At 45.4% G+C, this 26,248-nt stretch overlaps 1 protein-coding gene across 2 annotated transcripts in view; it reads left to right on the top strand.

The window, feature by feature from the left end:
- The window catches only part of CDC23 (cell division cycle 23), a 102,585-nt gene that overhangs the window by 51,397 nt on the left and 24,940 nt on the right, over positions 1-26,248 (top strand). For both annotated transcript variants that reach the window (XM_063927882.1, XM_063927881.1), the window contains exons 5-6: positions 808-913; positions 998-1,130. In XM_063927882.1, coding sequence (XP_063783952.1) covers positions 808-913; positions 998-1,130 — 239 coding nt within the window. The remainder of the gene's footprint in view (positions 1-807; positions 914-997; positions 1,131-26,248) is intronic.

Genomic DNA, 26,248 nt, shown 5'->3' on the forward strand with positions numbered 1-26,248 from the left:
CCAGTTAATGACTAGCTTTACTGAAATAAAGTGTTACAGAATTACTTTTAAAACCCTAATCTAAGAATATGCCAGGTGTTTATTTCTGTCAAATCGAAATTTACATAGGGTTTTACTTGAAGGTTTGATTTAGAATTTTCAGTTTGTAAGGCTAACCTCTAATGTTAGTAAAATGGCAAAATTAATTTTTGTAATCTCACCATCTTTGTGAATGTTGGCTTTAATCTGTTTTTTTTTCTTTGTTTTACAAAAAATGAATTTTTTCACATTTACCTACTGTTACTTTCTTACAACCTTTTTTAACGTTTCTTTATTTTCTCCTAAATAGACAATATCACCAAATTATGCTGCAAAAAAATTGTTACTTTATTTGTCTCTAAACATGGTCTATAGACAATGCAGATTTCATTGCTTGTAATTAGGAATGACAGGAGTCTGGTATTCCTGGTCATTAGGAATAGGGGGAAGGATATAAGAAAATGTAATGTCTTATTTAAAAATGGGGCGTAGAGGGTGGGAAATGCTTCACCCCTGGGGACACATCACTGTAAAAATAATTAAGTGTGTCCTGAATGGGTGGGCACAGGGCCTTATGCCTTTACTCTCCTAATCACTGGAACGTGATGGGGAGGAAATTGTTTCCTTCCTCTCCACTTGCATTAATTGTGAGAGGCCCGCCCGTCATCAATTAACCTATGATATTAGTCTTATTTATTACAAGCTTTGTAACATGGAGGTTATTGAAAAACAGGTCTGTATTTCCAGTTGTAACATGGAGGTTATTGAAAAACAGGTCTGTATTTCCAGGTCCCCTTGAGAAAGGGCAGGTGAAGAACGAGGCCCTTCGTGAACTGCGTGTAGAGCTCAGTAAGAAACACAAGGCCAGAGAGCTGGATGGATTTGGTCTTTATCTGTGAGTTACAGACGTGTAGCCTGTGTTTGTCAATGTACTGTTCCTGAGCTGCTTTTTGACGTTATACATGTCTTCTATTTACAGCTATGGTGTAGTTCTGCGAAAGTTGGACTTGGTGAAAGAGGCACTAGATGTATTTGTGGAGGCGACACATGTCTTGCCTTTGCACTGGGGAACATGGCTGGAGCTGTGTAACTTGATTACAGACAAAGAAATGGTAAATAAAAAGGCACTCCCAATTCTTTTGATATAAAAAAAAAATACTGGTTATATCGCTGAGGACAATGTGATCTTCAACTGTATGTCATGTCAGAATCAGAATCAGCTTTATTGGCCAGGTGTACTCACGTACACTAGGAATTCTTTGTGGTACAATGCATCGCCAAGCAGCAACATGAAGGGGGAATACATAGCATACGAAGGGGGAAGAACATAGCATACATTACACACATTACACGTATGAGTTGATACTGCACATTGCAACTGTACAATAGACTCAACATATTAGACATATTATACATGTAGGACTAAACACAAAGGCTGCTTGGCAGAGCAGCACCGAGGCAGCCATCCGCGGCGCCAACTAGAACTCAAACAATGCACATAATACAGAAGATTTAAGTATTACATCAAAAGATAAACCACACAGACAATAAAGACAGAAAGCATAATGCAGGGTTGGTGTAAGCATTTTGGGTAATAACCTCCAGGGGTTGTGTATTCCACCCTCACAAGGTACCAGGTGCGGCAGCCATCTTAGGCGCTCTGCGTAGGATTACCCAGGGTGGAATAGTCCACCCCTAGAAGAGAACACAAAACGGGGAGATTGCAGAGTCCTTAGGTTCAGAGTAGGGTTCCAGTAAAACCATCAGGTCCATGTATTTTTCATCCCATCCACAAGTTTACCAGATAAGGCAGCCATGTTGGGCGCACTACGAAGGTTACACAGTGGGAGATGAGCCATACAAGGGCCAAATGCATTCACGAGAAAACTGACACGAGTGTAGGAGTATGCTATACCCTGCATGGAAAGATCCAAATGAAGCACACCCTGCCCATGGAGGAACCATCCGAGGCAGCCATGTGAGGCGCACTGTGTAGGTTACTGCTGGCAGGGTGTGCAACCAATGGAGGTACACATTACAGGAATAGCACACAGTGGGGGGAAAGTACCCTGTAAGAAGAAAGAAAAGAAAGACACATTTGCAGGAAAACATTAATTTGTGAAAATGATAAATGTCCTGGTCTCATGAGAGCAGTGCGGGTGTGTGTGAGAGTGTGGGGAGCAGTGCGGGTGGGTGTAAGAATGTGGAGTGCACACTAATGTCCAATGGAACTGACCCAGCAAAATCTGGTCCTGATGCGCACGCCCCTCAGTTCCCTGCTCAGCTTGAGGGGTAGTCTTGGGGGCAGTCATGATGTTCTTGGACAGAGAAGTAGTAGGCATTGGTCCTGGTGTTCTCAAGGCAGAGGTGAGGAGAGGCCACATGATGGTCCCGAGTTGCAGTGTTTGGGGAAATTGTATTATTCGAGATTTTAGCGTAGTCCAAATCCAGTTCAAACTCCGGTTCTAACTCCATTCTTAAATCATATTCTTAACAATTGCATTCTTCACAATTGCAAGCAGGCCAAGTCCTGACTGCAGGCCTTGATAATATTGCTCTTAAATGCTCCAACTATATCAGCTGGCAAAGGGGGAGGTATGCAATCAGAAGTTCAGCTAATTAACAGAGGTTATTTTGCATTGAAGAAGGATCACAGACATTTGCAGACAAACTTCCTTGGGGTGTGAAAAGTGTAGCCAGAGAGAGATGAGAGACTCAGATATACAAGCATTAAGATGGTGTTTTTACCTGTGAAGAGAGGAGAAATGGTTTTCAGTTCCGGTTCTAACTCCATTCTTAAATCATATTCTTAACAATTGCATTCTTCACAATTGCAAGCAGGCCAAGTCCTGACTGCAGGCCTTGATAATATTGCTCTTAAATGCTCCAACTATATCAGCTGGCAAAGGGGGAGGTATGCAATCAGAAGTTCAGCTAATTAACAGAGGTTATTTTGCATTGAAGAAGGATCACAGACATTTGCAGACAAACTTCCTTGGGGTGTGAAAAGTGTAGCCAGAGAGAGATGAGAGACTCAGATATACAAGCATTAAGATGGTGTTTTTACCTGTGAAGAGAGGAGAAATGGTTTTCAGTTCCGGTTCTAACTCCATTCTTAAATCATATTCTTAACAATTGCATTCTTCACAATTGCAAGCAGGCCAAGTCCTGACTGCAGGCCTTGGACAGGACTTTAGGAGACATGGGTAGGAATTGCTGAAGTTCAGAGGTGAGAATGTTTGCTGGAAAATACAGGTTTCTCTATCGTCCTAAGTGGATGCTGGGGTTCCTGAAAGGACCATGGGGAATAGCGGCTCCGCAGGAGACAGGGCACAAAAAAGTAAAGCTTTTACCAGATCAGGTGGTGTGCACTGGCTCCTCCCCCCATGACCCTCCTCCAGACTCCAGTTAGATTTTGTGCCCGAACGAGAAGGGTGCAATCTAGGTGGCTCTCCTAAAGAGCTGCTTAGAGAAAGTTTAGCTTAGGTTTTTTACTTTACAGTGAGTCCTGCTGGCAACAGGATCACTGCAACGAGGGACTTAGGGGAGAAGTAGTGAACTCACCTGCGTGCAGAGTGGATTTGCTGCTTGGCTACTGGACACTAGCTCCAGAGGGACGATCACAGGTACAGCCTGGATGGTCACCGGAGCCGCGCCGCCGGCCCCCTTGCAGACGCTGAAGAGAGAAGAGGTCCAAAATCGGCGGCTGAAGACTCCTGAGTCTTCATAAAGGTAGCGCACAGCACTGCAGCTGTGCGCCATTTTCCTCTCAGCACACTTCACACAACAGTCACTGAGGGTGCAGAGCGCTGGGGGGGGCGCTCTGAGAGGCAAATAAAAACCTTATTAGAGGCAAAAAATACCTCACATATAGCCCACAGAGGCTATATGGAGATATTTAACCCCTGCCTAACTTCAAAAATAGCGGGAGACGAGCCCGCCGAAAAAGGGGCGGGGCCTATCTCCTCAGCACACAGCGCCATTTTCTCTCACAGAAAAGCTGGAGAGAAGGCTCCCAGGCTCTCCCCTGCACTGCACTACAGAAACAGGGTTAAAACAGAGAGGGGGGGCACTGATTTTGGCGATATTGTATATATATAAAAGATGCTATAAGGGAGAAACACTTATATAAGGTTGTCCCTATATAATTATAGCGTTTTTGGTGTGTGCTGGCAGACTCTCCCTCTGTCTCCCCAAAGGGCTAGTGGGTCCTGTCCTCTGTCAGAGCATTCCCGGTGTGTGTGCTGTGTGTCGGTACGTGTGTGTCGACATGTATGAGGACGATGTTGGTGAGGAGGCGGAGAAATTGCCTGTAATGGTGATGTCACTCTCTAGGGAGTCGACACCGGAATGGATGGCTTATTTAGAGAATTACGTGAGAATGTCAACACGCTGCAAGGTCGGTTGACGACATGAGACGGCCGACAATCTATTAGGACCGGTCCAGGCGTCTCAGAAACACCGTCAGGGGTTTTAAAAAACGCCCATTTACCTCAGTCGGTCGACACAGACACAGACACGGACACTGAATACAGTGTCGACGGTGAATAAACAAACGTATTTCTCATTAGGGCCACACGTTAAGGGCAATGAAGGAGGTGTTACGTGTTTCTGATACTACAAGTACCACAAGAAAGGGTATTATGTGGGAGTGAAAAAACTACCTGTAGTTTTTCCTGAATCAGATAAAATAAAATGAAGTGTGTGATGATGCGTAGGGTTACCCCGATAGCAAATATTGGCGTTATACCCTTTCCCGCCAGAAATTAGGGTACGTTGGGAAACACCCCTTAGGGTGATAAGGCGCTCACACGCTTATCAAGTGGCGTTACCGTCTCCAGATACGGCCGCCCTCAAGGAGCCAGCTGATAGGAAGCTGGAAAAATATCCTAAAAAGTATATACACACATACGGTGGTTATACTGCGACCAGCGATCGCCATCAGCCTGGAGATGCAGTGCTGGGTTGGCTTGGTCGGATTCCCTGACTGAAAATATTTTATTCATGTAGAGCATTTAATAGGATGCATTCTATATATATGTATGTGAGATGCACAGAGGGATATTTGCTCTCTGGCATCAAGATAAGTGCGTTGTCCATATCTCCCAGAAGATGTCAGGGACACGACAGTGGTCAGGTGATACAGATCCCATACGGCAGATGGAAGTATTGCTGTATAAAGGGAAGGAGTTATTTGGGGGTCGGTCCATCGGACCTGGGGACCACAGCAACAGCTGGGAAATCCAACCTTTTTTACCCCAAGTTACATCTCAGCTAAAAAAGACACCGTCTTTTCAGCCTCAATCTTTCCTTTCCCATGAGGGCATGCAGGCAAAAGGCCAGTCATATCTGCCCAGACATAGAGGTAAGGGAAGTAGACTGCAGCAGGCAGCCCTTTCCCAGGAAAAGAAGCCCTCCACCGCGTCTGCCAAGTCCTCAGCATGACGCTGGGGCCGTGCAAGCGGACTCAAGGTGGGGGGGTAGTCTCAAGAGTCTCAGGGCGCAGTGGGATCACTCGCAAGTTGACCCCTAGATCGTACGAGTATTATCCCAGGGGTAAAGATTGGAGAGTCGAGACATCTTCTCCTCGCAGGTTCCTGAAGTCTGCTTTACCAACGGCTCCCTCCGACAGGGAGGCAGCATTGGAAACAATTCACAAGCTGTATATCCAGCAGGTGATAATCAAAGTACCCCTCCTACGACAAGGAAAAGGGTATTATTTTTCCACACTATATTGTGGTACTGAAGCCAGACGGCTTGGTGACACATAGTCTAAATCTAAAATGTTTTGAACACTTACATAAAAGGTTCAAATCGAGATAAAGTCACTCAGAGCAGTGATAGCGAACCGGAAAAAAGGGGACTATATGGTGTCCCTGGACATCAAGGATTACCTCCATGTCCAAATTTTGTCCTTCTCATCAAGGGTACCTCTGGTTCGTGGTACAGAACTGTCAATATCAGTTTCAGACGATGCCGTTTGAATTATCCACGGCACCCCGGGCCTTTTTACCAAGGTAATGGCCGAAAAGATGTTTCTTCAAAGAAAAAAGGCATCTAAATTATCCCTTACTTGCACGACCTAAAAAGGGCAAGTTCCAGAGAACAGTTGGAGGTCGGAAGAGCACTATCTAAAGTAGTTCTTCGACGGCACGACTGGATTCTAAATATTCCAAGAATCGCAGCTGTTTTCCGACGATACGTCTGCTGTTCCTAGGGATGATTCTGGACACGGTTCAGAAAAAGGTTTTTCTTCCCGAGGAAAAAGCCAAGGAGTTATCCGACCTGTCAGGAACCTCCTAAAACCAGGAAAGGTGTCTGTACATCAATGCACAAGAGTCCTGGGAAAAATGGTGGCTTTTTACGAAGCAATTCCATTCGGCAGATTCCATGCAAGAATTTTCCAAAGGGATCTGTTGGACAAATGGTCAGGGTCGCATCCTCAGATGCACCTGCGAATAACCCTGTCGCCAAGGACAAGGGTATATCTTCTGTGGTGGTTGCAAAAGGCTCATCTATTGGAGGGCCGCAGATTCGGCATACAGGATTTGATCCTGGTGACCACGGACGCCAGCCTGAGAGGTTGGGGAGCAGTCACACAAGGAAGAAACTTCCAGGGGGTATGGACGAACCTGGAAAAGTCTCTTCACATAAACATTCTGGTACTAAGAGCAATCTAAAATGCTCTAAGCCAGGCGGAACCACTCCTGCAAGGAAAACCGGTGTTGATTCAGTCGGACAACATCACGGCGGTCGCCCATGTAAACAGACAGGGCGGCACAAGAAGCAGGAGTGCAATGGCAGAAGCTGCCAAGATTCTTCGCTGGGCGGAGAATCACGTAATAGCACTGTCAGCAGTGTTCTTCCCGGGCGTGGACAACTGGGAAGCAGACTTCCTCAGCAGACACGATATTCACCCGGGAGAGGGGGGTCTTCATCCAGAAGTCTTCCACATGCTAATAAACTGTTGGGAAAGACCAATGGTAGACATGATGGCGTCTCGCCTCAACAAGAAACTGGACAAGTATTGCGCCAGGTCAAGAGATCCACAGGCAATAGCTGTGGACGCACTGGTAACACCTTGGGTGTACAAATCAGTATATGTGTTTCCTCCTCTGCCTCTCATACCAAAGGTATTGAAGATTATACGGTGAGGAGGAGTAAGAACAATACTAGTGGCTCTGGATTGGCCAAGAAGGACTTGGTACCCGGAACTTCAAGAGTTGGTCACGGACGACCCGTGCCCTCTACTTCTGAGAAGGGACCTGCTACAACAGGGTCCCTGTCTCTTTCAAGACTTACCGCGGCTGCGTTTGACGGCATGGCGGTTGAACGCCAGATCCTAAAAGGGAAAGGCATTCCAGAAGAAGTCATTCCTACCTTGATTAAGGCAAGGAAGGAAGTCACCGCGAAACATTATCACCGCATTTGGCGAAAATATGTCGCGTGGTGCGAGGATCGGAGTGTTCCGACGGAGGAATTTCAACTGGGTCGTTTCCTACATTTCCTACAATCAGGATTGTCTATGGGTCTCAAATTGAGATCTATTAAGGTTCAAATTTCGGCCCTGTCAATATTCTTCCAAAAAGAATTGGCCTCAGTTCCTGAGGTACAGACTTTTGTTAAAGGAGTACTGCATATACAGCCTCCTGTGGTGCCTCCGGTGGCACCGTGGGATCTAAATGTAGTTTTAGATTTCCTCAAATCCCATTGGTTTGAACCATTGAAAAAGGTGGATTTTAAATATCTCACATGGAAAGTGACTATGTTACTGGCCCTGGCTTCCGCCAGGAGAGTATCTGAATTGGCGGCTTTATCTTATAAAAGCCCTTATCTAATCTTCCATTCGGATAGGGCAGAACTGAGGACTCGTCCGCATTTTCTCCCTAAGGTGGTATCAGCGTTTCACCTGAACCAACCTATTGTGGTGCCTGCGGCCACTGGCGACTTGGAGGACTCCAAGTTGTTGGACGTTGTCAGAGCCTTAAAAATATACATTTCAAGGACGGCTGAAGTCAGAAAATCTGACTCGCTGTTGATACTATATGCACCCAACAAGTTGGGTGCCCCTGCTTCTAAGCAGACGATTGCTCGTTGGATTTGTAACACAATTCAACTTGCTCATTCTGTGGCAGGCCTGCCACAGCCTAAATCTGTTAAGGCCCATTCCACAAGGAAGGTGGGCTCATCTTGGGCGGCTGCCCGAGGGGTCTCGGCATTACAATTCTGCCGAGCAGCTACGTGGTCGGGGGAAAACACGTTTGTAAAATTCTACAAATTTGATACCCTGGCAAAAGAGGACTTGGAATTCTCTCATTCGGTGCTGCAGAGTCATCCGCACTCTCCCGCCCGTTTGGGAGCTTTGGTATAATCCCCATGGTCCTTTCAGGAACCCCAGCATCCACTTAGGACGATAGAGAAAATAAGAATTTACTTACCGATAATTCTATTTCTCGGAGTCCGTAGTGGATGCTGGGCGCCCATCCCAAGTGCGGATTATCTGCAATACTGTACATAGTTATTGTTAACAAATTCGGGTTATATTGTTAAGGAGCCATCTTTAAGAGGCTCTTTCTGTTATCATACTGTTAACTGGGTTTAGATCACAAGTTGTACGGTGTGATTGGTGTGGCTGGTATGAGTCTTACCCGGGATTCAAATTGCCTCCCTTATTGTGTACGCTCGTCCGGGCACAGTACCTAACTGGAGTCTGGAGGAGGGTCATGGGGGGAGGAGCCAGTGCACACCACCTGATCTGGTAAAAGCTTTACTTTTTTGTGCCCTGTCTCCTGCGGAGCCGCTATTCCCCATGGTCCTTTCAGGAACCCCAGCATCCACTACGGACTCCGAGAAATAGAATTATCGGTAAGTAAATTCTTATTTTATTGTTTACCAAATGTTCCGTTTCTATGAAATATAAAGCATTTGTAAACATATTTGTGATATTAATGAGAGAACTGCCTTATCTTTACAGGATGAATATTGTTCTTGACATCTTTTTACTTCATTAGCTTATGACAAACTAAGTATAGCAGTAAGGGGGCTCAGACCTTTTGTTATGTTTCACTTGTACTAGTAGGCATGGTACTTGGAAAAAGAACGGTCCTCATTTTTTTCTCCTAATCCTCCTTGGCTGTTTTTCTAGAGTCCTTCAAGGAGGTGGAATATGGCTTATTGCCCATACCTATTGATAAAGCTAAATATTTATCTTATTTAAAACCCTTTAAGAGGCCTAAGAACACTGTACGCTATTGACGTATGGAGTACCGTAAGGATACGCACGTTGCGTAACAATCGCTTCGCCGTGGTCGAGACGCTCAAGCGTCACGTTCGCTCACGGCCAAGAGATCACAGGCAGGCACGCTATTGGCTGCCGACTAACGTAATGGTTCGCTATAGCGTAGCGGACGCTCGGGACCACGAGGAGATCACCAGCGGCGCAGACGCTCACAATGTTAAACCTTTATATCTAAACCATAAACAATGTAATATGCAGTAAAACCTTAGTGTAGAGATAGGGTGTAGATGCAACACAGTGTAACCTTATTAACTTAAAAGCTGTTTGAGCGTCACCGATGCTCTGTGAATACTTAACACTATAATAAATACACAACTACCGGGCTTAGGGTCTAACGCCTTATATGAATGTTATACTTGAGAAAAAGAATAATACAATACAAGTCATACACTACAATATAACATAGACTAACTAACCAGATAACTACACAGTAAATACAATACAATACTATTACGTTTAAGAGAATACGAGAGAAAGAGAAGAGAGAGAGAGAGAGAGATATGGCCCATAATAACAAGAAAGACAATATGATTGTGGAGAAAGACTTACGCACAAAGGGGAACGATCGCATGCGCCTCTGGACATCCAGCTCCCGATTTTCAGCAATGAGAACCGTTGAAGAGTGAGTTGGATGTGATCGGCTTGTCTATTTATGCCCCACACACAATACAATTCAATGGTCCCTACAATCTCATTGTTCATTGGACACAGGAATTCCTCCTCGCATCATAACAAAAGGTCATAGGTTGATTCATACAGGTGGGCTGTGACAATTTCCAACTGCTCAGGTGGGTGGGAAACTGGGTTTCCCGCCGCATGGATAAGTAAGTGCAAATAATAGTAAATGGACATAAACTTCTTATGTCCATAACTATTCGCACGAGCGATTAATCCGCTTCAAACCAACACCGGAATATTGCTAATTAAATATTCTTCCGATGGATACTAAACACCACAGTATTACTCCTGTCTGACCCTTCGTATCAAACAAAGAGGGATTTCTCTGTCCATGAACATGCTATATTAACTAAACTTTCAGAATCTATCAAAGGGACCCTGATCTACAAACTACATTATATGGTGAAAATATGTAACGAAAGAGTCGCCCGCTAGACGCATACAATCTCTACCGTAAATGCGCATACCGTGCGCCTGCGGGTGCCCGCAACAGCGAGTATGCGCACGCACAGGAGAGCGCACGCATGCGCAGCAGGGACACATATGAGGTGCAAATATGGCAGTGTGCATCGTGATATTTTTCTGACTTTGACAGTCCACCCTTTGGCAGTCAACAATAACTGCCACTTCCTAAAACATTTCAAAACGAGAAAAATATATGTCAGGGGTTAATACATTTACATGGTTGGGTAGGGGAGGAGAGGAGAAGGTAGGAAAAGGGTATGACCTAGTGAGATAGCAGAAGCATGTGTGTATGAATCCGTGTTTGGGGGTCATGTATCATCGTGCCGTACGTGTTTTAAATCAAGCTTCGAGGTATTGCGAAGTATACATTTGAATTCCTTCTTATCCCGTGGTACGGGTCTGTGGATGGGCTGTCAAACTTTACCGAGCTCTTTTCGGCTGTGGTTGTAACAAAATGGGGAGCACATTTTAGTTGATGATACATGAATGGGGGAATATGTGATTGCTGATATCTGTGCCTGTATTCTCTATCGACTATGTGTGTAATTACCTGAAGGTTGTAGAGATGAAGAAAAGACATAATTACGGTAAATGCAGTGGTATTCTATGTCAGGTTAATGAACATTTGTCGGTTGAAGTCTTGTTCGGTGTCTGTTGAATGCAGTCTTCTTTGTGCTTTTGCCAAAAGGCGTGTGGGCAAAAAGCTTTGTCAATGTCCATAGACTTACAAAAGTGTTGGGCTAGCGTAATTTTAAAATTTCTAGGGAAACTGGGGGTCTATGGCAAAGTTCATCAAATATCTGTGTATAAGGTTGTCAAAACTTCTTCATTAATCCATCAGTTGTCTGTATACAGGATCATCAAATTCCTCGTCCAAGTGGGTCTTTTTACCTTGGAGAAAACGGAAAAACAGGTGAAAGAAACGGACCGTAGAAATCGCATTTTCATCACATCATTGTTTCTACAGTTGGGTCATAAATCAAATCCATTGGAATTACAATTTCCTCACTCCTTAAACTCATTACCCTAGTACTACGTTTGCACTTCATTAAAGCCTGACCGCATCTAAATATCAAGCCAATCGTTATGACAACACCTAAGATACATAGGAGAAACTTCCCTACATCCATTATGACTCCTTGAGCCCATTCTCCTAAACCAGAGAACCAATTTCGCGGGTTCAACCATGACACCCAACTAGTCAGCTCATTACTCACAGCAACAAGGGTGAGATTGTGTCTCCTGCGAAATTCCCACTTCAATTGGAGAATATCGTCCATCTTTTGGTCTATGACCTCGACCGGGTCCTCGGTACTATTCGTTATATATGTGCAGCATTTCACGCCGTACTGCGTTGCCAGTGTGACACAATATCCACCTGTTACTGCGGTGAGATAATTAAGAACCATTCTATGCTGAACCAGTTCTGTTTTATAAGCTTGAAGTTCTCTTCCAGTATACCTAAACGTGTCATCATACATTTCTGTGATATTATCTAACAAATTTGCGAGCGCAGATATGTATTTATAATTCAACACTCCTCTGGCGGTGCGAGTGATGTCTAACGCGATTAGAAACTGAATCCCGGTGGATTCATGGATCATGTCAGAGGCCGGATGCTCTGTTCTTTCTATCAGGTGCCGTTTAACTACGTGCTCGTAATGGGTATGAGTATAAGGAGCTTGGGCAACACGGTGTATATCTTTCATTTTGGCATGTGATACAGTCATTACTTCAGGCAGTACTTTTCCAATATAACACAATCCTTCAGAGTTTGGGGCAAGCCACTTATACGCCTTCCTCCCGCATATGAAATATGCATCATCGGGGAGAACATATGGGACGGAGTAGGACATAACCATATTACACATCTTCCATGTGAAATCTCCTAACCCTAATTCTCCCATCTGTCTAGTACACGTATCAGTTTGTACGATATGTGCACAGTATCCTGGTGATACCTCTCCAACTCTCGTAATCCTATTTCCTAGGGTATACCTATATCGGAAAGATTTTCCTCTACTGGCTATGTGGCGTATAAGCTCTGTATCTGTCGGCATTCTATCTGCTCTATATGAAAAGGTCATGGTTTGGTTACTCCATGACACTTCCCAATTTCCCGGCTTTCGGGGATTGGAAATGTTAAAACATATGAGGGATCTGTCCACATGATATTGGTGGAGCTTCAAACTAGGAGGACTGGAGATATTAAACCTCCTGTCCACCGGCCTCCCACCACTTAGCTCAAGTACCTCCCCTATCGTTAAAGGAAATGGTACTAGTCCTGATTTGCTATGACCTTGAGGTACTTGAGAACATACCCAACAATCTGTTTGATTTAACACACTACCCACTAAGGAGTGGTAGTCACTCAAGGGATGCCGATCCATGTGGATATTAAAACTGGATTGGCATTTCTTGATGCACCCATCCTCAACCACATTGTCACAGAGCCTACAGATACAGTTTTCTTCAGCTAACAATCCTTCACAATTCCTTCTATGGTCAATGCTATCGGATCGTTTTCTGATACTCGCCTTTGCTTGTTGATTATGTTGTTCTTGGGAAACTACGCCTCCATCTCTGTCATCAGAACCCATTCCAGAACCTCTATCGACCTCCATGGTACTCTCGCCGGAACAGACTGCTCTGGTCAACATCATGGTCAACAGGAAAATCCGGATCACAGTCTCTTGAGGCAAGTCCATCTTAGGAGGAAACGAAGAAGAATGAGAAGGGGAAAAAAAAATAATTTGAGGGAGAGGGGATGGGAAGTGGAGAAAAACAATAAAAGGGAACAGGGAATCGACAACTGCTTTTGATCTTGTGATTTTCAATGCTCAGGTGCCGCCTCAGTCCTCCTGGAACAGACACTCCAGTGATACAACTTCCTCTACCGTCTGTTCCTTATCACGGGACCTCTCTGGATCAGCAACCTTCTTACAATGGGACGAATGAACCCAAGTCTCTCTCTCGGCAACTTTCAATGCTGTAGTGCTAGTCAATAAGACTTGGTATGGTCCTTCCCATCTGTCAATAAGGCAACCTGAGCGTAGAAAATTCTGTATCATTACATAATCCCCAGGTTCAATGTCATGACAATTACTATCTGGTAAATCAGGAATCACCAACTTCAAATTATCATTTTGATTCCTTAGCTGTTTACTCATGTTAATCAAGTACTTCACAGTCACTTCATTGTTACACTTCAAATCATCCTGAGGGTTAATCATAACATGCGGTTGTCGACCAAACAAGATTTCAAAGGGAGACAGATTAAGAGGGGACCTGGGAGTGGTTCTGATGCTGTACAGTACAATGGGTAAAGCTTCTGGCCATGTCAATCCTGTTTCTGCCATAACTTTGCTCAGTTTATTTTTAATAGTGCTGTTCACTCTTTCCACCTTCGCACTCGCCTGTGGACGGTATGGAGTGTGCAGCTTGCTATCAATTCCCATCAACTTACACATTCCTTGAAAGACATCACCTGTAAAATGGGTACCCCTATCACTTTCAATTATTCTAGGGATACCATATCTACATACAAATTCCTGCACAATTTTCTTAGCAGTAAACATAGCGGTATTTGTGGCCGCAGGAAATGCTTCGACCCAATTTGAGAACACATCTATACAAACAAGTACATATTTCAAATTTCGACAAGGGGGTAATTGAATAAAGTCAATCTGTATTACCTGAAAAGGACCGCCTGTAGGTGGGATATGAGATGGTTCTGTTGGTATTGCCTTTCCGATATTCTTTCTCAAGCATGTAAGGCATGACATTGCTCTCTTACTTGCATGAGATGAAAATCCTGGGGCGCACCAATATGCTCTTACCAACTTGCACATTCCTTCCTTGCCCAGATGAGTCAGCCCGTGAGCTGCCTCAGCTAAACATGGGAGATATGCTCTGGGGGCCACCGGTTTACCTTGTCCATCCGTCCAGAGTCCTGAGGACTCCTGGCCATATCCCTTTGCCTTCCAGACTGCCTTTTCCTGTGTGGAACACAAATTTTGCATCTCACACAGCTTCTGTGTGTTGATGGTATTAAATACCATCAGTTGTGTGGTGTCTGTCTGTCTGGGGGTACCAGCTGCTAACTTAGCAGCTTCGTCTGCTCGGCTGTTACCAAGTGATACTGGGTCTTGGCTATATGTGTGTGCTTTACACTTGATAACAGCCACTCTGTCAGGTTCCTGTATCGCTGTTAGAAGCCTTTTGATGTGAGCTGCATGCGCTACCGGTGTACCAGCTGCCGTCATGAAATTTCTGAGGCGCCATAGGGCTCCGAAATCATGGACTACCCCGAATGCGTATCTAGAGTCGGTGTAGATATTGGCTGATTTGCCCTTAGCCAATTCACATGCTCTGGTTAGGGCGACCAGTTCAGCAACCTGGGCTGAGTGAGGTGGGCCTAGCGGTTCCGCTTCTATGGTGCCTTGGTCATCTACGACTGCGTATCCAGTACACAAGTCTCCCGAGTCTGACTGTCTGTGACAACTACCGTCTGTGTAGAAAGTTAGATCTACATCTTCCAGTGGGTTGTCACTGATGTCAGGCCTTGCGGTAAAATTTTGGGTCAAATATTCCATACAATCATGTGTGTCCTCCTTTGTATTAAATTCTCCTTCCCCACCACTCTCATCCTCCACCCTTTGTGCCTGTCCAGGCACACCTGGGAGATATGTTGCAGGATTTAATGCACTGCATCTCCTTATGGTGATGTTTACGGGGGCCATTAGTGCCAATTCCCATCTTGTAAACCGCGCTGATGAGACGTGCCTGGTTTGGGCAGAATTTAGCAAGGCTGACACTGCATGTGGTGTATGAATTGTGAGGTTGTGACCTAGCACTACATCTTCGCTTTTCGTTACTAGCAATGCTATCGCAGCAACGCTTCGCAAGCATGTGGGGAGGGATCGCGCTACCGTGTCTAGCTGAGCGCTGTAGTATGCTACTGGCCTGCTGGCATCACCGTGCTTTTGGGTTAAGACGCCTGCCGCACAACCAGCACTTTCTGTTCCGTACAGCTCAAAGGGTTTCCCATAGTCTGGCATACCTAATGCTGGTGCCTGTGTTAGGCACTGTTTAAGTCTCTCAAATGCCATCTCGGACTCGTCTGTATGCGAAATCCGATTAGGTTTGTTTGAGGAGACCATCTCCTGCAAAGGTAATGCTAGAATGGAAAACCCTGGGATCCAGTTACGGCAATACCCACACATTCCTAAAAATGTTCTGATCTGTTGCTGGGTTTGTGGCAGAGTCATGTCTCTAATTGCTTGAATTCTATCAGCGGTCAGGTGTCTCAGTCCTTGTGTTAGACAGTGTCCCAAATATTTTACCTTAGTTTGGCATAATTGCAACTTGTCTTTGGAAACCTTGTGTCCTGTGTCTGAAAGATGAAACAGGAGCTGTTTCGTATCCTTCGGGGATGCTTCCAATGAATCAGAACACAGTAGTAGATCATCCACGTACTGTATTAATACTGATCCACTCTCTGGTTGGAAAGACTGTAGACAATCATGCAAAGCCTGGGAAAATATACTTGGACTGTCTATGAAACCTTGTGGTAATCGAGTCCATGTGTATTGGACTCCTCTGTATGTGAATGCAAACAAATATTGGCTGTCAGGGTGCAGAGGTACCGAAAAGAAAGCGGAGCAGAGGTCAGTAACAGTTAAAAATTTCGCAGTGGGAGGGATTTGCATAAGGATGACAGCTGGGTTTGGCACTACGGGGAACTGACTCTCAACTATTTTGTTAATCCCCCTTAGATCCTGCACTAGCCTGTAACCCCTCCCCCCACTCTTTTTAACAGGGAAGATGGGACTATTGGCAGTGCTGGACGTTCTTACCAGAATGCCCTGTTGTAGCAAGCGCTCTATTACTGGGTAAACTCCTAACTCCACCTCTGGCTTCAGAGGGTACTGTGGGATTTTTGGAGCTATCCTACCATCTTTTACTTGCACAACTACCGGAGCTACGTTTGCCATCAATCCAGTGTCCTGTCCATCTTTAGTCCATAGTGACTCTGGTATCTGGGATGTCATTTCTTCTACTTGGGATGGAGTCCTATTTGTCATAATGGTATGTGACATTAATTTTGATGGGGAGTCTAACATGTCTCGCACTTCCTGAGCGTGATTCTCAGGTATGTCCAAGAATACACCCTCAGGAGTACAATAAATGACGCACCCCATTTTACACAATAAGTCTCTTCCCAGGAGATTAGTCGGTGCCGATGCAGCCAGCAAAAAGGAATGCTTGGTATGTAAAGGCCCTACTGTAATCTCGGCTGGTTTGCTAACAGGGTAGTGCTGGACTACTCCTGTTACTCCCATGGCTGGAATTGTCTTACCAGTGGTTCTCATACCCACTGTCGAATTTATCACTGATTTGGCCGCCCCTGTATCTACAAGGAAGTTTAATGTTTTACCAGCTACATTAATTGCAATTTCAGGTTCACTCCCAAGACTTGCAATCAATTTTACTGGCTGTAGATTACAGGTATGGCCACACCCCTATTGGGTATGGTGACCTCCCTGAATCCCGCTGGCAGCAACTACTTGTGAAGGGGTTAAATGGGAACTGCTAGAGGCTTTCCAGTCTCTGTTCGGGGGGTATCTTTTTGTTTCCCCTGCATGTGGCTCATAACTCCGTTTCTGCGGACCCTGCTCCCAATGTCGTGTGTCGTGTCGTTGTCTAGGGGGTTGATATGAGTTTTGTGAATTTTTCACTCTACAGTCTCGTGCCATGCGTCCCTGTCTATGACAAGAAAAACAAGTTACCACATTTGACTTACCCACAGGGTTTGGTGATTTATACAAAGGCTGCCTTGTGGTCAGGGCCTGTATACTTACGGCCATTAACTTATCACCTTGTGACTCCCTGTGTCGGGTGATATTCCGGTCGTGATCAATAGCAGCCTCTCTCAAAGTAGCCACCGACAGACCTCGCCAACATGGTTGCGTGGTCTGTACCCCTGTCTTTAATGTCTCTTTTAAACCATCCATTAGTACGGATACTGCTACTTCTCGATGGTTTATGTTTGTTTTAATGTCCTCTATACCTGTGTATTTTGCCATTTCTAGTAATGCCCTGTGAAAATATTCTGCAGCAGTTTCTGACTCTTTCTGTTTAATGGAGAAAATCTTGTTCCACTTAACTACCGCTGGGAAATACTCCTTTAACTGTAAACTTATTCTTTTTACGTTATCTTTGTTGTACACATCTGTAAGAGGTACATCCTGATCCAATCCACAGTCAGCTAAAAATTGAGCTGCGTCGACATTTGAGGGTAAACATGCCCTCAGCAATATCTGCCAGTCTTTGTTATTGGGCTCTAAAGTGTTTCCTAGGTCTCTGGTGTATTTCTGGCTAGCAACTAAGTCTTTTCTAGGATCAGGGAATTCAGACACTATGGTTCTTAATTCCATTCGGGAAAATGGGCTGTACATGGCAATGTTCCTAACAGGTGTGATTCCTGTCGTGTCAGTTTTCCCATTTGGAACTGCTATTACCCTAACAGGATTAAGTCTACTAACATCACTCTGTGTAGGTTCTACAGCCTGTGGTGAAATGGTTTCAGCATAGTGTATGGTGCCGTACTTACCTGTAGATACGACCTCACCTATCCCTCCGCTAGGGGCTTTTGTTACTATTCTCGTGGGTGGAGCCGTGCCTACTGTTGTCTCTGCTATGGTGGCTGCTAGAGAGAGCGCCGATATTGTTGCCGATTCGTCCTCTTGATCACACTCCTGCGGAAAGTTCAAAACAGGGTACAACTTGCACGGGTTAATACTTGCATTTGTTAACTTATTAACATTTACACAGTTGCTAAGTGTTTGTTTGTTACACCCTAATGCGTCATTCTCCGCAACCAATTTCTCTCCTGATATGTATGGTGGCGGCGGGGCCGTCGCTATCAATTTCTTGATAGGATTAGATCCCGCCGCCAGAGCCAATCCTCTCTGTATTTCACCCTCCTGTTGCCATAACTGCAAATAATCATAATGTTGGATTCGTCTCTTTGTTGATTTAATGAGACATATCCTCCTCCTTAAATTTTGCAACACTTCTGGGCTAAAGCTACCTACTCTTGGGAATTTCTCCCCGTCATGCACTGTCATTCTCTCCCATTCATCACATAAAACCTCTGTATGTGAACCATATTTTTCACACATTACGTACCTTGCCGACCCGACTGGTCGGTTTACTGAATCAACCCGAACCGAGGTTGATCGCCCCCTTCCTGAACAATTGGCCCCCATAACTTGCAGGCGTTGCTTTCACCACCTCTGACCTTCAATCAGGGTCTTCAGCGAACCCTTACAAAAACCAAAATGTTCACGATAGGCTGACGGTGGCGGTTTACCTAGTACCCCACTCACTCGCCCACGCCGACCAATACGACCTACACACTGCCTTAGCGCTGGCGTACTCGACCCAGGGCCCCTATGAACCTCTATTTACTGGAACATGTGAGGGATATCCGCAGAACACTTACTCTTTCCAGTAACTATTGGTTGTTGGACAATTCCTGAGTGACCAGCGAACTTCCCTTCAGAAAATAAAAAATTACACAAATCACATCAGAATGTACAAATAGTTTTATGACCGGGTTCGTACACAAATGGTACTGGTCAGATTAACTAATGTACACAATTACGTGCGGTACAATCGTTCAGCACATAAGCAACTAATCTTATGTGCTGAGCGACCAGTGGAATCGAAAATTTCGGCTGCGAATTCCTTCAGCCAGAGCTTTATTGGCCTATATGGGTTTTGCACCAACCCCCTGGGTTGTGCCCTTTTCTCTTATTTATGGCAGACTTCTTAGTCTGCTGTACCTGGACCTCCTGGTCTGTAGTATGACCTCCTGGTCTACTATACTCTACTGCTCAAATTTTATATTTAACAAAGGATGCCTCCCTCGCCACCATGTACGACACTTACATGCATGTACCTCTGCGAGAACTCGACTTCTTGTGGTTCAACCTGGAAAATTGTATAAACTTATATATACAAAACACTCACTCACCACATGTACACTTTTGTTTCTATTTCTATTTCTGCGCAGAAATTTTCTTTAAACCAGATGTGTTGTGAATTTGGAGAAGGATCTGTTAGTCTAAATTTCGGACACTAAAATAAACTTGCGCTATTTATCGCGTTGCCACCTTTTCGCCTGTTACGATAAGACTACCGTGTGATTTGAGCTACGTGGGCGTACCCGGACGCTCCGTTGCGTAATTTACGCTGCGTGCGTCGGCCTTTGAGTTGCGTACGCGAGTCTCACCCTTTGTTAGAGACACGTGTACGCAAAGCAAATATCCACCGTAACACAACTAACACGTTTATCAATGTAGATGATCCTCGATCGTCTACCGCGCAACACACCAATCTCTCCTTATACCTTAGGTAGAGTTGCGTGTGGGCTTTACACTTTATCCCTTTATATATTACATTTACACTTTAACTATGAAATAGCGACAAATCTCTCTTAGCACGTTTTATCAATTATAAAATGGCAAACAGGAGAGTGATATGAAAATACACGAATGAAAAAGAAATGCAGATATGTGCGTGCGTGCGTACGCAAGACAGAAATAAACAGTTTTAAAAGACACTAGCGTTTTGTTCTTACCTCCGGTTCCGGATTCCTTCAGCACCCTTTACTAAGCGAAGCAGACGCTTATCCAAACAGCACTACGAGGAATATGACCTCCCGCCCTTTGCTGCTGGATAATGTCTGCTGAAATTACCTAGCAGAGATGTGAAGGACAGGACGAGCCGCCAATTGATAAAGCTAAATATTTATCTTATTTAAAACCCTTTAAGAGGCCTAAGAACACTGTACGCTATTGACGTATGGAGTACCGTAAGGATACGCACGTTGCGTAACAATCGCTTAGCCGTGGTCGAGACGCTCAAGCGTCACGTTCGCTCACGGCCAAGAGATCACAGGCAGGCACGCTATTGGCTGCCGACTAACGTAATGGTTCGCTATAGCGTAGCGGACGCTCGGGACCACGAGGAGATCACCAGCGGCGCAGACGCTCACAATGTTAAACCTTTATATCTAAACCATAAACAATGTAATATGCAGTAAAACCTTAGTGTAGAGATAGGGTGTAGATGCAACACAGTGTAACCTTATTAACTTAAAAGCTGTTTGAGCGTCACCGACGCTCTGTGAATACTTAACACTATAATAAATACACAACTACCGGGCTTAGGGTCTAACGCCTTATATGAATGTTATACTTGAGAAAAAGAATAATACAATACAAGTCATACACTACAATATAACATAGACTAACTAACCAGATAACTACACAGTAAATACAATACAATACTATTACGTTTAAGAGAATACGAGAGAAAGAGAAGAGAGAGAGAGAGAGATATGGCCCATAATAACAAGAAAGACAATATGATTGCGGAGAAAGACTTACGCACAAAGGGGAACGATCGCATGCGCCTCTGGACATCCAGCTCCCGATTTTCAGCAATGAGAACCGTTGAAGAGTGAGTTGGATGTGATCGGCTTGTCTATTTATGCCCCACACACAATACAATTCAATGGTCCCTACAATCTCATTGTTCATTGGACACAGGAATTCCTCCTCGCATCATAACAAAAGGTCATAGGTTGATTCATACAGGTGGGCTGTGACAATTTCCAACTGCTCAGGTGGGTGGGAAACTGGGTTTCCCGCCGCATGGATAAGTAAGTGCAAATAATAGTAAATGGACATAAACTTCTTATGTCCATAACTATTTGCACGAGCGATTAGTCCGCTTCAAACCAACACCGGAATATTGCTAATTAAATATTCTTCCGATGGATACTAAACACCACAGTATTACTCCTGTCTGACCCTTCGTATCAAACAAAGAGGGATTTCTCTGTCCATGAACATGCTATATTAACTAAACTTTCAGAATCTATCAAAGGGACCTTGATCTACAAACTACATTATATGGTGAAAATATGTAACGAAAGAGTCGCCCGCTAGACGCATACAATCTCTACCGTAAATGCGCATACCGTGCGCCTGCGGGTGCCCGCAACAGCGAGTATGCGCACGCACGGGAGAGCGCACGCATGCGCAGCAGGGACACATATGAGGTGCAAATATGGCAGTGTGCATCGTGATATTTTTCTGACTTTGACACTATGGTACGTAGAGCATTAAAGGGACATACTCATTGGTTGTCTTCTGTTCCAAATAGAACACTAACTTAAGGGCCAGTTACAGGAGATGAACTCACAAGTATGGCTGACTGGGAGAGGCCCCTTGCACAGCCCGTGCCTAATATTGGGTATATGCCTGAACAATGGATTGGCCGACTGCTCAACTGGCCAACGATCCAACAACTTTTTGTGTTTTGCACAAATAATATGTGCATACACACTTACCAGCCCGCTTCACCTGTCATGCCTGGTCACCGGAACCGATAGTTATGTCACTGTCTGTGGTTGCTGCGGCCAATATGTGGTTCATTCATTAGCCCGTACACAAAGGTAGATGTAACGTAGTGTTCCCGCTAGAATGCAGGCAGGGCAGGGTGCTGAGGGATGGGGACAACATCGCTGCGGGAGTGTTATGGAAAAGGAGGCATAGCTGGCTGGGGAGGTGGGTGCGTCCCCGTGGTCATCACTATTGGGGGCGTGTCCAACACTTATGCTGTGCTTCCCCCAAGCTCTCTCCTTACTGTGAATAGATGCTGTGCACATATGCAAGGCATCTATTCACCTGGCAGTGATCTCTGCACAGCAACTTTTCCTACCTGCTGGACACTGCGGCCTGTGGGTAGGGAAGGCACATGGCAGGCTGCTTTAGCAGGGTGCAGCTAAAAGGGCAAGGCGCATTGTACCATTTAAAAATTGGGCGGGTGCGGTGCCCCTTTAAAACAGCCTAGCGTGAAGATGTGTCGTCATCTGCTCTGCTGCACCACCAGCGTGATATGTCAGACATATATCCACACTCCGACTCTCAGCTTGCCTGTACTTCCAAATCCCGTTCTTGTGGGACTTCGGGGGTTTTGTCCAATCCAAACCTCGCTTTGACCTTGGTGTACTGCGTGTTTACTGCTGGTCTTAGCAATGACCAACATGTTTTGTCGTCATCATCAGACTTCATCCTTCATGACTTGTCATTCCTAAGGCCAGCGGCACATATGGAAGTGTAGATAAGCGGAGAGCCGGCGGACATAACTATTAGTGTGGCGTAAGCCACAAACAGTAGTTCAAATCATGCTGTATGCATTAATACAAAGGACACAGGACACGTGTTTTTGTATATTTGGATGTGTGAATTAAACTTTTCTGAAGTACTTTCACTATTGTGAGACCCTGTTTGTACCATTCTACATATATCATATATCTATATGACCTATTACCTGATTGCAAAACCTCAGTTCTATACATGTAAAAAGAATTACAGAATTGGAAAGCTATCTCTAGTTCACCAGAATTTTAACTTTCCCTTTCTTTCGCCTGAGGTACACCTTTGCCAACAGTGGACATTTTTTCTTGTTAAGTCATCACTCTTCCCAGTCTCTTACAATAATCAGTTCAGTAGCTTCCTGGTTCTTTTATCTATGTTTACAGTTTATTATGATGATAACATACTGCATAAATATATTTCACTTATAATCAACCATATATCCCTTCATCTCATCTAAGGGCTCCCTAAAAGTGTTGATATTGAGTTTTGTTGATGGGGCAGCCTGTTTGTCCTTTAATGAAAGCCACATAAATGGGTTGTGATTGCTCCTCCAAGAACCCCTACTCAGTCAGTGCGAAAATCCAACTGGTGTTGTGGTGAGGATATATGTTGCCTCTGGGCTAACGGCACACCCAACCAGGGAGTTTGACTGTTCTTGACTGTGTACCATGGGGTGTTGTCAGCCAGGGTTTGCAGACTGGGCAGATGGTCTTCCATGTGTACTTTTCTCTAGCATCCACTGTGGGACACTGGAGGCTGAGTACGCTGGGGATAGACGGGTTGGCTATCAGGAGCTGGCACTTTAAATTAATCGAGAGTATGCAGACTTCTCCCCCTCTATCCCCCAGAAGCCCCAGTTTCTTTAATGTGCCGAGGGAGCCAGTCACATACTGCTGCTGCTCCAGCACGTTCAGAAGAATTACCTCAGGAGAGGCCCTTTGTCACCTCTTCAAAGGTGGGGTCCGGGTCCTCTTGCAGCCTGACAGGAGAAGTCAGGAGTGATCTGTCAGAGCTTACTGAATAAGCTTCTGCCAGACTCCACTCTGCATGCCGCGCACCTGAGGTCTTCAGTAAGGTAAGCGCAGCAGTGCTGCCTTCCCCTCTTCCTGGTGCCACGCACGGGCTGCGGTAGCGGCATTAGCCTTTAGTGGGCGAGTGTGTTCAGCGCGGCAGTAGAGAAGCACCCGCAGCAGAGCGCGGCTCAGTTAGCAGCTGCAGAGGAATCTTGAGCACGGTGATAGGGAGAGGGGAGAACTACACAGCGCTGAGGAGCTGATAGCTGCGGCTATAGAGCATCTTACAGGCTTTTACTTAGCCTCTGGTACCTGGCCACGCTTCTAATTGCACTGAGCGGGTACATAGCGGTGGGAAGTAGGGGGGTGTAGCTTGGTGTGTTACAGCTCCTGCATGCAACGCACTGTTTCTCTCTGCTTATAGTTCAATGGGAGACCTTTCTACAGAAGATTCCCTGCTCTACCCCGGATATCTTCAACTGACTGGAGGTTGAAGTTCACTGGGAAGATTGTTGGCATAGTGGGGATCTAGTTCTGTATTAACAAAGGGAAGAGCAATAGTTGCTCAGATTGTGCTTTCGCCTCTTCCTCTATTGCCCTCCTTTAACCCTTGTTGTGTTAGTGAGTGCGTGTTTGACCAGTTCATCCCTGGACCTGGACCACAATGTCAGGCAAGGGTACAGCTCAAAAAAACTTTGCAAAAGTTTATTTGTATGCATCAAATGTAACAAAAAGTTGCCTCAGGCATCTGATGGTTCCACCATATGTTCTGCATGCGTGCAATACGACGGGGTCCAAACCACTACATCTGCGGAGGGTTCATACCCACCTTAGGCATTGACTTTGGCTCAGGTTGTGTCTGATCTTGGATGCGAATTGGTGGCCTCTCGCTGAGATCGGCAATCTGCCAGAGATCGTGATTCTTCTTTACCCTCTTCTCTCCCTATAGAACTGGCCTGGGCAACGGACTTGGCCAAGTCCGTGGAAGGCTTGGCCAGACGGATGGATTCCTCCACTAGACAAGCAGCGCCTGAGTGCCCTAAAAAGAAACGGACTCTTCCGGAAATTCTGCAATCGAATGAGTCAGATGAGGAACGTAGACTAAGAGAAGGGAATGAGGGAGAAGGAGAGATTGAGGACGTGTCGGATGGTGAGGAGTCTACCTCACGAGACGACACACCTGGAATAGAAGCCCTTATAGGGGCGGTTCATCAGGTATTAAATATTACAGACATGATAACTCCAGAATCTCCTGATTCTTCCCTATTTGGAGAGCGCAAGTCCGTAGCGACTTTTCCCTTTTCTGCAAAGCTGGATGAACTTTTAGCTGAAACGTGGAAGCACCCAGATAAATGATTCCATGTTCCGAAACGGTTCCTCTCATCATACCCTTTTCGAGCCTCTATGATGGAAAAATGGGAACAACCTCCCCTGGTGGACTCGTCACTTTCCAGATTGTCCAAGAAAATCGCCTTACCGGTTCCGGGGGTGGCAGCCTTAAAAGATCCATCGGACCGTAAGATGGAAACGACCCTGAAATCGATATATACAGCTGCTGGCGCCTTGCTTCGACCAGCCTTAGTTGGATCGTGGGTAAACAAGGCAGTATAATATTGGGCTACCCAGTTGGTCATGGACTTGGAAGCGGGGGATTCCGATTGATGACTTAATAGTCTTAGCGGAACATATTAAAGAATCTGCGGCCTATTTGGGGGAGGCCTCACGTGATATTGGTCAGGTGGGGGCTCAGATCTCAGCATCCGCGGTTGCAGCTCACAGAGCTCTTTGGTTGTGTAACAAACTACCCCCCGTCGCCAAGAGCCTAAGCCCTCTGAGAAGACAGTGGCATGACGGGCTCCCTTCCCACCTGGGGTCTTCCATGGTGGGAGTGCGTCTCCGGAATTTCCAGGAGGTGTGGGTCCATACGTCCATGGATAGGTGGATTCGTTTTCTAGTGTCCAGAGGTTACAAAATCGATTTCGAAGTTTCACCTCCAATGAGGTTCTTTACCATCGGCCTTACGATATCGGAAGAAAGACAAATGGCTCTTCAGGGGGTAATTCAGTCCCTCCTGGACTCTGCAGTATTAGTACCGGTCCCAGGCCCACAGCAGACGAAAGGGTTTTATTCAAACCTGTTTGTAGTTCAGAAGCCGGAGGGCTCAGTGAGACCCATTCTGAATTTGAAATTGTTGAATCAATATCTAACATATTACCGATTCAAGATGGAGTCCATTAGTTCAGTAATTGCGGGTCTGGAGCCAGAAAAGTTCATGTTATCCCTGGACATAAAGGATGTGTGCCTACACATCCCCATTTGGGAGCCTCATCAGGAGTTCTTGAGATTCGCAATACTACAAAACCATTAACAATTCAGAGCACTTCCGTTTGGCCTGTCTTCGGCTCCAAGAGTGTTTACCAAGGTCAGGGGCAGTCATGGTGGCACACCTTCGATCACGGGGTGTAACGGTGGTGCCGTACCTAGACGACCTTCTCCTCAAGGCGACGTCGATGGACATTCTCCGAAACCATGCCTTG

The sequence above is a fragment of the Pseudophryne corroboree genome, chromosome 6, assembly GCF_028390025.1.
Source record: "Pseudophryne corroboree isolate aPseCor3 chromosome 6, aPseCor3.hap2, whole genome shotgun sequence".
Taxonomy (NCBI): domain Eukaryota; kingdom Metazoa; phylum Chordata; class Amphibia; order Anura; family Myobatrachidae; genus Pseudophryne; species Pseudophryne corroboree.